The following is a 16488-nucleotide window of genomic DNA, read 5'->3' as shown; positions in this document are numbered from 1 at the left end:
TTTGCCTGGCAGTTGTATTAATTACTGTACCAGAATTTTTTTCACATTGCAGCTGAGGTTACTGACGTTTTCTTAATTCCAGTTGCCCTTTTTAAGTCTTACCGGTATAGCACTGTGGGTCTGCGAGTTCTGTATCACACATTGTCACCGCTGTTCACATGTACTGCTGATCTTCTCTGTGCCCTCACTGTTTTTGATATGGTCTTATTATATGCACCATTGTGCCTCACTTTGCAAGTCCCTCTGGAAAAGAGCGTCTGCCAAATGATTAAATGTGAATGTGTACTGTAGAATGCGTCTGGATTACACATTGCTCTCTTTCTTCCAGTGTCGTAATGAGAACAGGTTGTGTTTCTTAATGACAGCATGTGAGAGCTTGAGCTCTGAATGGCAGGCTTTGGGGGAGGTCCTGATTGGTGTTGCAGCGCGGATGCCTGCCTTTCCGCATGACGCGTTGCGGTGACATTCCACAGCTGTTGTCCTGTTTGTTCTTTTTTGCAGTATTACCAGCCAACCCCACCCACCCCCACCCACTCCTACCCACCACACCATCACACCTCATCTCTGGGTTTGTCAGAACAGCCTTCACCTCAGAACCGTTGGTACTTTTAGTCATCCACAGAACCTTCAGAACCTTCAGTCAATACAGAACCTTCAGAACTTTCAGTCACCAGAGAACCGTCAGAACCTTCAGTCACCACAGAACCTTTGGAACTTTTAGTCACCACAGAACCTTCAGAACCTTCAGTCACCTCAGAACCTTCAGAACTTTCAGTCCCTATAAAACCTTCAGAGCTTTCAGTCACCACAGAACCTTCAGAACTTTTGTTCACCACAGAACCTTCAGAACTGGTATCCTCTCTGCAGCCCCTGATGGGAAACTGGCCACAGTACCCGAGTGGCTGAAGGATTTGACTGTGACTTCTTGTTCCTGCCTTTTCCCTTGCCAGCCCTAACATCCCCTCACTTTAGACAAAAAGCCTTTCACTGCCTGCTGTTGTGCCTCTAATTGCAGTCAGATGCAGTCAAGCCTTTTAAGCAAATTCCCTGTCTACTTTTAATATATTTTTTATTTTATTGTGCTGAACAATGAAGAAGGTGATCATCTCCGTGCTTTGTAGAGTTGAGTCATTTCCGTGAGACATCACCTTGCACTGGTTCTCCCAAAGATATTTGTGAATCAGATTGTTATCACCCTGGCAGCTTCTCCTCGTAGCCTGGCGGAGACATGCCTCCTTTTGTTCGCAGACGCTGTTGTTTTTAGCCGTGTTTGTTCTCTCGCCGTGCTCTGTGTGGGCAGGTAGGCGCAGCAGGACTGGAGGCTGCTCCCCTGCTGCGCTGCACGTCGTGGTGCGAATCAAACGGCGAGTCCAGCCACGCCTCCTCGTTATCCGCGCTGCTGAGGACCGTCGGGCCTCCGACGCGTCCTAAAAAGCTGGCTTTCGGAGTCTGTCTGTGGAGAGATGTCCCTCACGCTGCCCGAGGGGTGTGTGCATGCCACCCTCACCCTCCTCGCTAATCAGAGCACCCCTCACAAACAGTCGGGGCGGGGGGGGGTTGGCGAGACACTCACAGGTGGAGAAAGAGAGAGAGGAGATGGGGAGGGAGACAGGGATAAGTGATGAGGGGAAGAGAGCAAGCGAAGTTAAAATTCTCTATCCCTCCTGATCTGATGTTTGTGCATCCAGCTGGTCTTTATTCAGGGGGCGGTACCAACAGAGAGGCCGCTGGGAAGAGCGGGTGGGTGACCAGCGGTACCGATGGCAACGTGATGGGAAAGCTCCACAGAGAGAGTCTGATCTCATGCTACAGTTCATATTTAATTGGGGGAAAGTTGTTTGCTTTTGAATCCTGCTTTTACCGTGGTAAGGGAAAGCGAGAAAAAAAGAGAAAAAAAACTCACCTCTGTAGAAATAATAAATACTTCATTAATGAACTTTGAGATGAAAAACAAGCTTATTAAGAAGACAAGCCCCGGGCCATGTTAAGATATTTGTTAATACGTTCTCATATGTATTTTAAGATGGTAGTGGGGCAGAGGGGGTGGGAGGCTGGCTAATAACGGCACCGCTGATCCAAACACCAAACCGGAGACGGGTGCAGTTCAGTGGGATATTCTGGCAGGTCTCAGCCGATCAGTCTCTGGACCCTCATTTGCATCGGAGGCGGACTGTCACACCTCGTTAAGGATATTTTTTTTAAAGCGGAATCATGTTAGTCTGTTGTGATGCCGGGAACGCTAACACATCCTGATGCTTCAATTTAGTACCCTCACACATTTGTCTGTTCGTGCTCATTTAATATTTGCTCTCCGTGTTGCTAGTTATTTGTGTCAGAGCGTTTTAATAAATTCATGAGTGTTCTCAACAGCAGAAGAAATGAGTTTACCTCAGGTGGGCATGTGAGACACAGGCTCTTATGAATCGCAGAGTTATCGTAAGGTTCTGTCTGTCCTTTGTGATCATAAATGAGTCTTCAACACAAGAATGCTCTTTTCCTTTTGCTCTACGCTAAGCGAAACACCGTTTTGAAGCACGGTAAAGCTTACGCATCATACGAAAAACAATGATATGGGATTCTGAACTTTTAAAGCTAGAAATCTAAAACTGTACTCTCAGGAGATAAAAGCATTTAATTCCAGCATCTCAAAGGTGCCTGTTTTCTGCATCCTGCAATTTAATCCGTAAAATGGGATATCCGAGGCATAATGTGGAACCGTGCAGGAGGGAAGATGCGGCTGTCAGGTTCTCTCCGCTGCGCACGCATTCTGGAGCCAAATCAATGGAGCTGATTGTCTTTGTGTACCGTCGTTCCGGGCACAGAGAGAAGGCGGATGAAGGGCGCGTAGTGATTTTCCCTGCTGGGGGGGGGGTTAGCGCTAGGGACGGCTGCTGTCTCCATGACCGGGCGGAGGCAGAATTAGTTGAAAGGAGCCACTGAATAAATAAAAGAGTCAGTGAATTACACGGCCTCAAAGTTACCAATTAAGCGAGCTGCGATGTATAATTCCGTCAGTGCAGGGGGCTGCTCACGGGACCAGGCCCAGTGCGCCGGTTCTGAACGCAATGCCGGTCGCCCTCCCACACGCTCTTCTGCTCCCCGCCCCAGATCTCCCAGGGCCTGCTGGCCGTCTTCTATAACCTGGGCGACGGGGACTTCAGCCTGACCCTGCCGACCCACCGCCTCGACAACGGGGAGTGGCACGAGGTGCAGCTGGATCGCCACGACAACGAGGTGACCCTGCGGGTGAACGGGGGTGGCGGGCAGCGGGAGGCCACCGCGGCCCCCGGGCGGAGCCGGGAGATCGTCATCGACCCCTCGGTGGTGATGCTGGGAAACTCTGTCCCCTCCAGCCACAACAAGAGCTTCCAAGGTAAGAGCAGGAGAGAACACAGGTGAGGACAGGTGAGTCCACCTGGGCTCAGGTGTCTAAAACAATGACAATGCGTTTTATTTGTTGTTTTCGCCATTAAAAACAATATGAACAGCAACCGCAAATATAGCCACAGGGAATAAAAATAGATTTGAAAATAAACATCAGACAGGCAAAAACAATAATAATATACTGCACCACAAACCTTGGGCAGAGTGTTGCATTATGGGAAAGGAAGAGAGATGCTGAGGGATATGCAGGAAGAAGGCCTCTAATAAAACACTCAGGAATGAGGTTTATCAGTTCACAACCCCCCTTTCAAGTGTGATGGCACTGTACTGTCTTCCATTATAAAAGATTCATCTGAAGCTTTCATTAATAATTCCAGCAAATGCAGCTTTAGCGTGTGGGGTATCTCGCAGCCCCAGGGAAGTTGACATGTGGATGTAGAAACAGATAAGGAGCGAGGAGACAGCGGGGCCTGTGCAGGGAACCTGGCACGTCACATGAGCGTCTCTGTCCTGGAAGGAGACAGGAGCCGAGCTCTTCTGTGTGATATCAGCGTGGGGGAACCTCGCCCCAGGCTGCAACACACATTCTGTGTGTTCAGTAAATGGACTTGAAAAGCATTTCTCTCAACAGAGAAAATTGTGTGTGTGTGAATGTATATGAGCATGTGTGTGTGTGTGCGTGTGTGTGTTTGAGTCTGTGTGTGTGTGTATGCATATGAGCTTTTGTGTGTGTGTGTGTGTGTGTGAGAGTGTGTGTGTGTGTGAGTGTGTGTGTGTGTTTGTGTGAGTGTGTGGTGTGTGGTGTGTGGTGTGTGTGTGTGTGTGTGTGTGTGTGTGTGTGTGTGTGTGTGTGTGTGTGAGAGTGTGTGTGTGTGTGTGTGTCTGTGAGTGTGTGTGTGTGTGTGTGTGTGTGTGTGTAAGAGTGTGTGTGTGCGTGTGTGTGTCTGTGAGTGTGTGCGTGTGTGTGTGTGTGTGTGTGTGTGTGTGTGTGTGTGTGTGTGTGTGTGTGTGTGTATGTGTGTGTGTGTGTGTGTGTGTGTGTGTGTGTGTGTGTGTGTGTGTGTGTCTGTGAGTGTGTGTGTGTGTGTGTGTGTGTGTAAGAGTGTGTGTGTGTGTGTGTGTGTAAGAGTGTGTGTGTGTGTGTGTGTGTGTGTGTGAGAGTGTGTGTGTACATGCACTTGTGGCAGCTCACCTGCAGATGAGGCTGTACATGTTTGTAATCAGTTGTGAATGTGCATATGTATCGCAGCATGTGTGTTTTTGTGTGTAGCTCCCTGTACACGCTTGTGCGTGTCTCTCTGCAGGCTGCATGCAGGACCTGAGGCTGAATGGCCGGCACATGCCCCTGGACAGCCACGCCCGGGAGGGCGTGTCCCTGGTCAGCTCGCAGGGCGTGTCCGTGGGCTGCTCCTCGGACTCCTGCCGCAGGAACCAGTGCAACCCGCCCTTCACCTGCGTGGACCTGTGGAGGATTCACGAGTGCAGGTGAGACCCTGTGGACGCTCTCGCGCCATGGCAACCGGCCCGCGTCATACGCGTGTGCCAGACATAGGCGCTCTCCTCGACATGATCTCTTTAATGGCTCTGATGTTAGCGGCTAAAAGCGGCCTGTGAGTCACCCTCTTCCTCCAGCCTTCAGAGGAAGCCATCTGGTGCTTCTCCCACCGATCAGCCTGTGAAAAGCAGGGCTGCGGAAATCTGGAACCGCGGAGCCGTGATGCGGCACATTTAGAGTGTACCACCCCCTCCAAATTCACCCCACACCCCCCAGCGCTGTGAAACGCACCTTATGTGAGGGAAGCCTGGAAACAATTAACACGCAGTTCTGATTAAGCAGAGGTGCTGAAACCCGAGTTTATGCACAACGAGCCGATCAACAGGTCCTGTCAGATTCCGAATATGCGGGGGAGTCTTCGGTTCTCTTTCAGTTTCTCCAGTCTTCCGCTCCTCAGACAGTTTGGTGCAGGAAACAGAGGATCATGGGTAGGTCTCTCAGCCTGTGCGGTACCTTGAGGGCTCAAATCTAAACACTTGGCAATTCGCTTAGTGTACTTTTGTTACAAGTCAGAAAAAAGCCCCTGGAGTTCTGCATCCCTGGCTTGACTCCTCACTGTTGTAAAAACTGAATTTTGGAATAAAAAGGCACAGGCTTTAGGTATGAAAGAGGTGCACATTTTAGCTATGAAATGGGCATGGATTTTGGGTATGGAATAGGCTCAGATTTTAGGTCTGAAAGAGGCACAACTGTTAGGTCTGAAAGGGTCAAAGGTTTAAGGTATGAAAGAAGCACAGGTTTTACACAGGGACACAGGTTTTCACACTGAAAGAAGAGCAGGTTGCATGTTTGAAGAAGGCACAGACTTTAGCTATGAAAGAGGCAGAGGTTTTAGGTATGAAAGAAGCATGGATTTTACAAAGAGACACAGGTTTGAAAGAGGCACATGTTTTCTTTTTGAAAGAGGCACAGGTTTTCTGTTTGAAAGAGGCACAGGTTTTCTGTTTGAAAGAGGCACAGGTTTTCTGTTTGAAAGAGGCACAGGTTTTCTGTTTGAAAGAGGCACATGTTTTGGGTGTGAAAGAAGCACAGCTGCCACGGTCCCTTCCTCTTGCAGGTGTCCCCCGGGCCACATGGTGCAGGAGAACGCCACGGGCAGGTACTGCGTGTACACCCTGTGTGCCAGCCGGCCGTGCCACCGCGGCACCTGCGTGGCGCAGTCGCCCTCCAACTTCACCTGCACCTGCCCACAGGGCTACCGCGGCCGGCGCTGTGAGGTCACCCTGGCCATCTACCGCGACGAGGTCGGCCTCAGCTTCAGCTCCCTCTTCGCCATCTGCATATGCTTCCTGGCGCTCCTAGGTAGCTATGGCAACTACATCCTCTACCACCTTTGGTGACTGGTGTGTCAGCTCTACCTCTGTCGTAGGCCCCGCTGTTGCCCCACACCCTGCCCCCTTTCCCGCCCCCCCCCCCCCCCCCCCCCCCCCATACAATCCCGAGGGACCGCAGTTTGCGTTGTTCACAAACCAAAGCCACAGACCTTTCTCACATTTCTGCCTCTTTCCTATTACTGACCTTTTAATGCTTACATTTTTTCTCAAATGTTTTTCACTTGCTTTATTCCTAATTCTCATTCGTTTAGTTTATTCTTCATTCTTACTGGTTTTGCTCCTGTTCTTGCGGTTGTAACAGAGTCCTGGTTCATTGGCCTTGTGGTGTCAGCCCTGACTGGGGGTGCTGTAGCCTCAATCCCTGGCCATTACACTAAAGGATCTACAGTTGGCCCTCGAGCTGTTCTTGGAGTTAGAGGAGATGGATTATGGGTAAAATCTGTGTGATAGGCCAGCATCATATTTAGGATGTGCACTTACGCACCACGCTGCCTCACTCCACAGATGGGAATGAGCTCCGGTTTCTCGAACCACCCGAACTCGAAACGTCCCTCCCGATAATGCAGGGGGACTGATCAGTACTTCCTCCTTTGAAAATGCAGTGATTGCGACCTGCATTATGGGTTCTGCTGTATTCTGACTCATCCTTCAAACCCAGCCTTAGAGCCTCTCTCAAAGAGCAGCCCTTTTTAGCTGGGGAAAGAAAAAAGACGCACAGAGAGAAGAGGCAAATGGAGAATTTTCCATCTGACTTCAGATGGGATCCCACCCGGGTGATCCGCCGAAAGGACAAGTGCGTTTCCGACAGCAACTTACATTTATTCATCTCTCTCTCTCTCTCGCTGATTATAACTTTGTTTATTGGCAATGACTGGTGAATTTTAAGTGTTAATTAGCCGATTTGTAGGCGTGGAGTGTTCTGTTCACCAAAGCCCACATAAACCGAGAAATCAGTCTGCTTGCTGTTGCAGATGGAATTTCAATTAAGCAGACATTCCCACTGTCCTGAAAATGAAAAAATAAAGCGACTCCGTTGTTGTTGTCTTTTTTTCTTTTCTTTTCATTTCGTGTTAGTTTGCTCGGAATGAAAGGGGAGGATGTGAGGGGTTGCAGGCTCTCTCGCTTGTTTTCGGCAGCCTTCAAAAGCGCCCTTGGTTTTGAAGCCGGCTCTCTCCCTGGCTAATGGGTTTATTGCGCTCGCTGTGCGCGTTCCCCACCGTCTCCGCCCCCCCTCCGTCGGCCCGCCAAAAAAAAAAAAAAAAAAATCCTAGTGCCGTCGCCCCTCCTGTTTGTCTCTCCGGGCACATATTTTCGGGACGGGCGTAGGAATTCCCCGCGGAGCAGCGTAACTGGCTAGCCCTCTCGCTCCCGTTGGCTCAAACAAACAGGAGGGGAAGGGGGAGCTCTCTGTCTGAATTTTAAAGCCCCCAGACTGCTCCTTTAAGCCCGGTCTCTCGGCAGACGGGGAGTCTGAGGGAAACTGTTGCTCATTCGCGTCACGCCTGACGAGGCCCTGACGGGATGGCCTGCTCCCCTGGCGGGAGAGGAGGTGGAGGGCCTGCGGACGCTTCCTAATATTCACATTCACCCTCCCTCTCAACCTGTCAACCTGTTTCTGAGGAGATGGACCTATCTCACAACTGGGTGTTGAGTTCTGTTCCTATGTGCCCTAAAGCATTATGGGTTTTATGAGGATAGTCACGTTTCGTTATCGGGGGGGGTATATTGGAAGTGTTCCTGTCAGAGATGGAGTTGTTAAATAAAGTTGTGTAATTCAATACACAGGGCGAATGTTACCATGTTACTGTATCCTTTTCTGCAGCTCTTCAGGGCAGGGAGGGCATATTAAGACATTAGTCATCATGACATTTGACCTTCCGAGGAAACAGACTCAACACATTTCTGTTGCGTTTTTGTTTGTTTGGTTTGAGTGAATGTACAGAGAGCGATCTCTCGACACACAGTACATTTACAGGTGCAGGATTCAATGGCTTCAAACGGAAACAAGACAAATGGAGATTTGGTGATAAAATTAGCATTAGGCAGATGTATTAATACCTCAAAGGCGGCGATAGGTTTCCATGTGAACTCCTCCATCTGTGGGAGAGTGTGCGAGCTGTCTTTAGCGTAATTATGATGGAGGGCTTGCTGGGAGAAGTTCCCCGTCTGTAATGCTCATCTGCCAGTGGCCGTGCTGTTTACCGGAGCCGGCAGTTATCAGAGCCTCTTATCTGTGCACAGCACGACAGGTTATATAACCCCGGGGGTGGGGGGGGCGTCGTCTACCGCAGCGGACATCAGTGGATTGGATGCGACATTAGGCGTGATGCCGGCCGAGGTTCTGATGCGCCGAGATTGGAACCGGGCCGGGGCAGAACATTGGCTGATTAAGCCGGGGCTCCTGCTGGCTCCCACTTCTCATCCACTTAATTACCAGGCATTGGACAGTTCCGGGTTTCCTTTAAAGAGAGCGACGGGTGACTGAGTTAGTGTCCGACCCTGTGCCCCCCCCACCCCCACCCCCACCCCCACCTCACCGCTCACCCTCGTAATTTCACACTCCACCAGACCCCTCCGCCCTCAATCTGCTAATGCTGTCAGAGGTGGCTTTCATTTATACGCAGGGTTACGGTAACACATGTCCCCAATGTAAGCCCTTTCTTCCGGTGATGGTTGAGACATATGTGCCTGTGATTTTTATTATAGTTAAATAATAAAAAACGAGATTAAAAAATGTGTCAAACCTTCTGTCTCATTTATTTCCCTTTGATCGACCTTCCCTTTCACATTCTCATAAATTCTTTTGTCAGCCTGTTACTCTTCTCTGCTTGCCTTGTATCGAGATCTCTATGCATGTTTTTATAAATTGACAGATGTACTGTATCAAACATTAAAGGTGCGTATCAGGTTGTTTGATTTGCAGAGTCACATAATACTAAGAGCAACATTTTCTGTAACTCAGTGTCCTAAGCATTACTTCTGAACATGTATGTAGGTCACTACCAAAATGAAAACAGCTACAGCACATCTCTGTCGGTTGGTTTTATATGATTCTCCAACCTAAGCATGACTTAGAGCCCAACAGGAATGTTATTCCCAAAGGCCACACCCCTCACTCCTTCACTGTGTCAATAACGCTCCGTATTTCTCTTCCCCCTCCTCTGAGGTCTCTGCCCACATTACCGTAGACTGCCATTATTATAAATTAATAGCTGATTTGTGCAACGTGTGGGGAGTTGGGTTGCTTGTGTGATGTGAATGGGGAATGAGGGGGGGTTATTTCCCAGTTTCTCACATTTGTTTGTTGAAAGCTTGAGTTCTTAGAAATGAGAAGAAGGCACTGCATACATTTTACTCCGAACAGCGAATGACACAAGATGGATTCTGTATGGACCATGTCACCCCTCTTCTGAATGGGCTAATGTCGCAACACTGTTACTGTACGGCAGTTTATTAACGCGGCTTATTTACGGCACTAGTACAGCGAACCGTTTTACAGTAGGGTAATACCACTTCACTACTTTACAGTGACAGGTGGTCACATCAACAAACAAATTATTTTCCAGCAGGATTCTCCCTATCTTCTGGAAAACCATGATCATTTCTTTTAACAAAACTGCCTCTTCTTCCTTCTTCGCTCTCATGGCTGCGTAAGGACAGAGCTTCCTCCAGCACCAATCACACCCTTTACGTTTATCGCGTTGGCGGTGTGGACTACGTGGCCCCTCACCCAGGCGGTGGTGGCGACGCACTGCGCAACCTCACGGCGTGTGCCTAAGACCACGCGCTCCGCAGAGTGGGGTGTAGTTTGGTGTTTAACGAGAAGCCTGGATCTCCTGATAGAGCTGGCTGGGCAGAAGCCCCGGGGGTCCCAGTAAACATCATTATGGATTGATGTGTGTGAGCTGGGCTTCAGAACCCACCCACCCCCCTCCCCCCCCCTCACCGGATGCATGGGGAGACTGATTTATTTAGAGATGTTCTTCATCTCTGCGCGCTCAGTTTCCCGGCAGCCATGCAGGGGTGGGCGCAGCGCAGCGCCGCATGCGTGAACGCGGGGCGAGAAGCTGCACGCCGGGCCCACGCGCCTGGGAATTCTCCCCTCCTCGTTTGCAGGTCGGGCTTCATTTACGCGGTTATTTAGGCTGTTTCTTTAAATCCCAGTGTGAGAGGTGGGGAGTGGGGTCGGTGAGGTCTTGTGGGACAGATTGATGAGCTGCAGCTGTGTTCGATGTTCAGTGAGGAGCTGGGCTTAGGGAACCCAGCCTTGGAAAAAGAGGGTTTTAGGTTTTATTACATTATTTTACATTATTTGCATTGAACAGACACTCTTATTCAGAGTGACTTACTTCGGTTACAGTTTCTTTGCAAGGTTATCCATTTATACAGCTGGATAACTACTGAGGCAATTGTGGGTTAAGTACCTTGCCTGAGGGCACAGCAGCAGTGCCCCAGTGGGGAATTGAACTGGCAACCTTTTAGGAGTCCTGCTCCTTAACCACTATGCTACACTGCCGCCCCTGGGTTTTACTCCCAGACAAAGCACTGCCTGTCATGTTTTGATGAAAGCCCTTGAATTTCTTCAGTCCATTCAAAGCTATACAGCTGGATATAAAAGCTATGAAAGTTGAAGTTGTTTTTGCAATAGATTGTATTATGTCAACATAATACAATGTAATAGATGTACATATGTGGGCTGATAAGTGCCTGCGTATGAACAGGATAAATGATAAATGTACTTTGGGCAGCTGTTCATGCGCTGTTGGCCTGCTGCCTCTGCGGGGCTGTCTCATGCAGGTTTTTCAGGTTGTTGAAGTGCATTATGGGTCGAGCTTTGATCTGCAGCACCCGTCTGTGAAGGCACAGGGGTCAGACGATCGATGGGATCGGGCAGCACTCCGCCGGCCAGCGGCCCCGGAGCCCATCTGGGAGAGAAGGCGGAGGTGTGTGTCGGCCGGGCGCACAGGCGCGAGGGCTGCTTTGGTTCACTGCATCTCTAAAAGCAGGGGAAAAAAAAAAACACAGAGCCTCTCTGTTCTCAATCAGACAGCCGGCGATTAAGACGCTGAGACGGCGTCTCTCTCTCGCCCGTGCGTCAGCACGTCTCTGTGGGGGCGTAAACAGGGCCGGAGTGGGGTAGGGCGAGATGGATGCGAGGTTTACTGGGGGGGTGACATCTGCGGGGATGGATTGAGCCGAGTTTCTGATGGGGCGCGCCTGGTCAGCGGGTGTTGGTGAGCGGTCGGAGATTGATGTGATAATTTGAGGCTCAGACAGACAGGGTGATTATGGGCTAGCGGGGTATAAAAAGTCGCCCCCCCCCCCTCCGTCCGTCCCTGCTTAGTGACATTGTTCTCTCCTGCTGGCCGATGCGTATCTCTCCCACACATCTCTCACGGCAGGTGAACACTGAAATACCCTCCTAGTGTCCTGACAAAGAGTGCATGGTTAATTAGCCTGATGACCCCCACCCCTCTACACCCCCCCCACATACTGGGAGAAAGAAGTGTGACAGAGAGACAGGAAAATGGAGGGAGAGAAACAGAGAGGGAGGGACGGAGGAAAGTGTACCCTGAAAGTCTCTTCTGTCTGAGAGTGGATCCATTCCCAGAGTGTTTCAGCACATACTGAAGCCAGGCAACACGCTACATCCTCACAGCATTGAGGTAACATCGTGGTTATGTTAGTGTGACACACCCCTGTCGTAGAAACACTGTTCCTTTGCTGGATGGTGGAATAGGTAAAAATTCAAGGACAGCTGCTGAACTAGAAGTTCACTGTCAGTGAGATGCCTGTTTGACTCTCTCTGTCTTTACCTTCCTTCCACCTGCTTTACCTGTCTGCCCATCTCCCTCCCTCCCTCCCTGCTGCCCCTCTTTGGCGCCCCCTAGTGCTGCTGTTAGGCATCTTCCTGTGGACCCGCTGGAGGAGCTACAAGGGGCTGAAGGAGGGCGTGTACCACGTGTCGGCCCACCACGAGGGCTGGGAGGATATCCGCGAGAACGTGCTCAACTACGACGAGGAAGGCGGTGGCGAGGAAGACCAGGTGAGGCCTACACCAGCACACTTAGATACGCATCATCAGGTAGCTAAGCAACAAGAACAGAAAGAACAGCCACTGTTCAGGAGCTGTGGCTACAGGAATGTGGGCATTCCAGATTTTTTTTGTTTTTTCCACCATCTAGTGGTGACGTGTAGCTATTGCGGTTACTCCGGGGGGGCCACTCTCTCAATCAGGGAGAAAGTTGGGGGCCCTACATTTTTTGGTGTTCCTCGTACACTGCTCAACGCCCCTCGTTTCTCGTGAGGCAGAAGATAATCGATCTCGAGCTGCGAGCACGCACAAAGAGGCAGCCGTCTCCAAAGAGCACAATTGATGCCGAGGTTATTATGCTGTCTTATGTGGAGGGATGTGGCCTTGGCAATTCTCCTGGCCCATTCAAGCGGAAAGGGTCCACTCTGTCATTTCACACTCATTTAGATTAGTCACAAACTGCACTGATTTTTATGCAGTTTGAGAAATGACAGATTAGTCAAAGCATATAAAAATGAATGTGTTGTGCAATAGCAGTGCCTTTTAAGCCGCTGTCTCGCGGAGGGTTCGACTGGATGCTCTTTTCCCATCTACGTGACTCTTTGTTTGTTTTCTCTGCTCTGTGTCTTTATCTGTCCATCCCTCCCATTCCACATTCTCCCCATTTTGAATCCTCACACACACACACACACACACACACACACACACACACACACACACACACACTATTTTTGAACTCTTGAACCCTTGTTTCTCTCCTCTTCTGTCTCCCTCTACCTTACTTTTTCTGTCCCTTTGTCTCTCATGTTTCTCTGCCTCTCTCCCCTTCTCCTCTCGCTCTCTGTATTTCCCTTTCCTTTTCCTCCCACTTTTTCTGTCCCTCCCTCTCTCCCTTTCTCTCCTTTTCTTTGTCTCTCCTGCTCTTTCTTTTCCCTTCACTCTCTCTTTTTTCCTTTTGCTTCTTTTTCTTCTCTCACTTGCTTTCTCTCTCTCTCTCCTTCTTTCCCTCTCTCTCTCTCTCTCTCTCTCTCTCTCAGAATGCCTATGACATGGCAGAGCTGCAGAAATCCCTGCAGCCCAGCCCCGCCCAGTCTGTTCAGTACAGCCGGTCCCGGGCGGCCCAGCGCCACCCCCCCATGCTTCAGGACACCGCCAAATCCAGCACCTCCACCACCACCACCGCCTCCACCTGCTCCTCCACCCTGCGCCGGGATGTCCCGCCCACCAGGAACCCTGCCCAGGGCCAGAGCCACCCCCTGGCCCTGTCCCGGAAGAGCCTGTCCTTCTCCAGCCAGGACCTGGCCCGTTACCTGTGCGAGATCATCCGGGACGCGGACCAACACCTGGACACGGCGCCGTTCGACTCCCTGCAGGTGTTTTCCACTGAGGGCGGGGGCTCGCTGGCCGGCTCGCTCAGCTCCTTCAGCTCCTCCGGCCTGGAAGAGGACAAGGCACAGGAGTCCCTGCAGGAGTGGGGCCCACGGTTCGAGAAACTCAAAGCGCTGTACGAGAGAGCTGAGGCCAGCGACCTCTGATGGAGATCTGCAGCAACGAGCAGAGAAGACCAAACTGAAGTGAACCACAGGAAACTACAGGAAACTACAGGAAGCTACAGAACATTGAGGGAGTTTACGGGAAATTACAGGAAACTTCTGAAAAGGGAACTTAAGGAATTCAAGGGAAGGATTTGCAAAGTAAATGAAAATCTAACTGCTCTCGTCTGTTTTGAGACTGGCAGGACACACAGAAATTGTGTGTGTTCAGTTGTCTTCATGCGGTTTTCTCTTGTCTGGAACGTATTGTCTACGACCCACTTTTCCCATGTGTGATGAGAGGACTCATTAAGCAAAACGAAATCGGCTGCAATGGCTCTTAAAAAACTGACACTGCAGGTTTGCGGTGTCTCGCGGACGACAATGATTTCCATGGAAAGTGTTTTATCTGTAAATCAAACGTGAGAGTTCGCTGTTTATTTAATCCGTTCCAGTTTATGCAATAGACGCCAACTGTTCCAAATATGAATAAATCTGAGACATAACATTTAGTTGAGGTTTTTTTTTTTTTTTCCTAAATTTACCTGAAAGTTTGTTCAGTTGAGATGAGCGGGAACCAAAATCCACCTCTTAAAATAGAGCTGGGGGAAAAACTGACAGCCGAGAGGAACGGAACAGTAAGCGTAAGAATGCCGTTCGAAACCACAGGGCTCTGTGCTTGAATGCTCCATCCCACAGTCTCAAAATACCAGAGTGTGAAAGGCCAAAGTGAAGCTGCGCGGGGGGGGGAGATAAAACAGCGTCCCTCTAACGATCCGAGAATTAGCGGGCTCGATCCCTCCTGACGGCTGCTAATTGCTGATCGGGATGTGCGGGGCACTGCTTTTGGAGGCTAACGAAAGATCAATCCAAATTAACCTCAATCAAGAGCACCGCGGAAGCACCATGAGATGAGGCCTTGCAATTGAACTGAGGAAAACGTGAGGAGAGAAGAGGGGAGGAGAGGTCTGAACTGGTGCAAGGATTACTGTTTGGACAGGATTTTAGCGAGGGGTACTCCCGCCGAGTGTACTCCAAATTTATAGCTTACATAAGAAAATGCATAGATGCAAAAAAATGTTAATATTATGACCTTCTACTATAGAACATCTGTTTGGCTCTTTGAATGGATTTGCTCACCACTGCTGTGAAAAGGATGGAGAGGGAGGTTGTGTTTCTTTCAATAAACCCTGGAGAGTTTGCCGATTAAAACGCTTGAATATGAATGAATACACCATGAGATTACATGGGGCAAAAGGAGATGGACAGATTGAATAAAAATGCATGTGGTCTCTCTGCGACGCTCAGTATTTCATACCTCATAGAAAGCCAACACATTGCACAGCACGGATTTTCAGAATGCATTGACAAAAAAACCCTTTTCGTGATTTTTTTTATTTTGTTTTTTTTTTCTCTTTTCTTTTTACAGGAATATGTGTTGAGCGTGACAGCACTGCTGGAAATGGATGGAAGTATGTTAAAAGCCGTCAGTGTGATAATCCTAATGTGAGTTGATAGCTGGCTGTCATGCCATGAACCAAAGGGACCAGGCATCTTGTGGCAGCTCAAAGTAGACGATTTGAATGCGGATTTCAAATGTGCCAATTTTAAAAGGTAGCAATGCGAGATGAAATGAGATTCCAGGGTGCAAATACTGAATGCTTCTGTGACTGGATGCTTTCACAAAAACCAACCCGCCTTCGGGGTGAGGGGCGAGGGGGTGGGGTGGGGGGGGTTTCTAGGTTCTGCTCAGAACGCACATCTTGTGAGAGCCTTGACCTCAAAAATATTTAAAAGTAAAATGTGAATATTTTCTAAGTACCCTTTTCCTCAGAATCACAGGATTTTTTTTTTCTTCATGTTTAGCCAATGTTTGCAACCTCACCTACTGTGCTATCGGTTTTAATTTGTTCCATGGATAGCTTTTATTTGCGTAGTGAACATTCTGATTGTGAATTTTGTTTATTTCAGATTCCTTTTACCTCATTTGTACATAGCATGAAGGAAAAAAAAGCCTTTGGGCTGCATCAAAAATTGTGAACCTAAATGGAAGACCCCACTATAAACGCTTTCCAGCTTCTTTGAAAGTGAACATGTATTTTATTGTTGTTATCTCTTGAAATATTTCTTGTTAGTTTATATTTAAAGCATTTGAAATCTTTTTTTTAAATAAATGAATATCTTTGATAATGTTATTGGTACTGTTTTGATGTATACTCTGTGTATGTGAATGCAGAAGAAAAAAGGCAGCGCCTGAATACCAGTCTATTTTCAAAGGGTGAGCCGAAACGTAATGAAACCAGGCGGCTTTCAGCGAATCGATTATTATTTTCCAAAGTGGCTTTTGTGACCAATTTCAGCAGAAAGCTATGCAAGTTACTAAGACCAATTCAATTTCCATTTTCACTTTATGTTTGAAATAAAAACAAAAAAACCACATCTTATTGGAATGGGTCCAACTGAGATAATAATTCAGAATGAAAACAAAAGCAGACAATAATTGAGAAAGCACTACCCCCACCCAAGGGCAGGGCCTCGGTACAGATTGGCACAGGTCCTGGTTCTGTGGTTGTCAGTGAATTGCCGTAACGTCACACTCGCTGATTGGTGTTCTCTAAGTGAATATTGGGTGAGTTGTTTTGTGATTGC

General features: G+C 49.0%; 1 protein-coding gene across 1 annotated transcript in view; it reads left to right on the top strand.

The window, feature by feature from the left end:
- Positions 1-15532, top strand: part of LOC118787757 (neural-cadherin-like) — a 136757-nt gene extending 121225 nt beyond the window's left edge. The window contains exons 29-33 of the mRNA XM_036543409.1: positions 3109-3373; positions 4689-4869; positions 5997-6241; positions 12165-12319; positions 13345-15532. Coding sequence (XP_036399302.1) covers positions 3109-3373; positions 4689-4869; positions 5997-6241; positions 12165-12319; positions 13345-13842 — 1344 coding nt within the window. The 3' untranslated portion in view covers positions 13843-15532. The remainder of the gene's footprint in view (positions 1-3108; positions 3374-4688; positions 4870-5996; positions 6242-12164; positions 12320-13344) is intronic.
- Positions 15533-16488: the final 956 nt, after the last annotated feature.

This window comes from Megalops cyprinoides, chromosome 13 (genome assembly GCF_013368585.1).
Source record: "Megalops cyprinoides isolate fMegCyp1 chromosome 13, fMegCyp1.pri, whole genome shotgun sequence".
Taxonomy (NCBI): Eukaryota; Metazoa; Chordata; class Actinopteri; order Elopiformes; family Megalopidae; genus Megalops; species Megalops cyprinoides.
The sequence above is the reverse complement of the archived record's forward strand: the minus strand, read 5'-3'. Positions and strand labels throughout refer to the sequence as shown.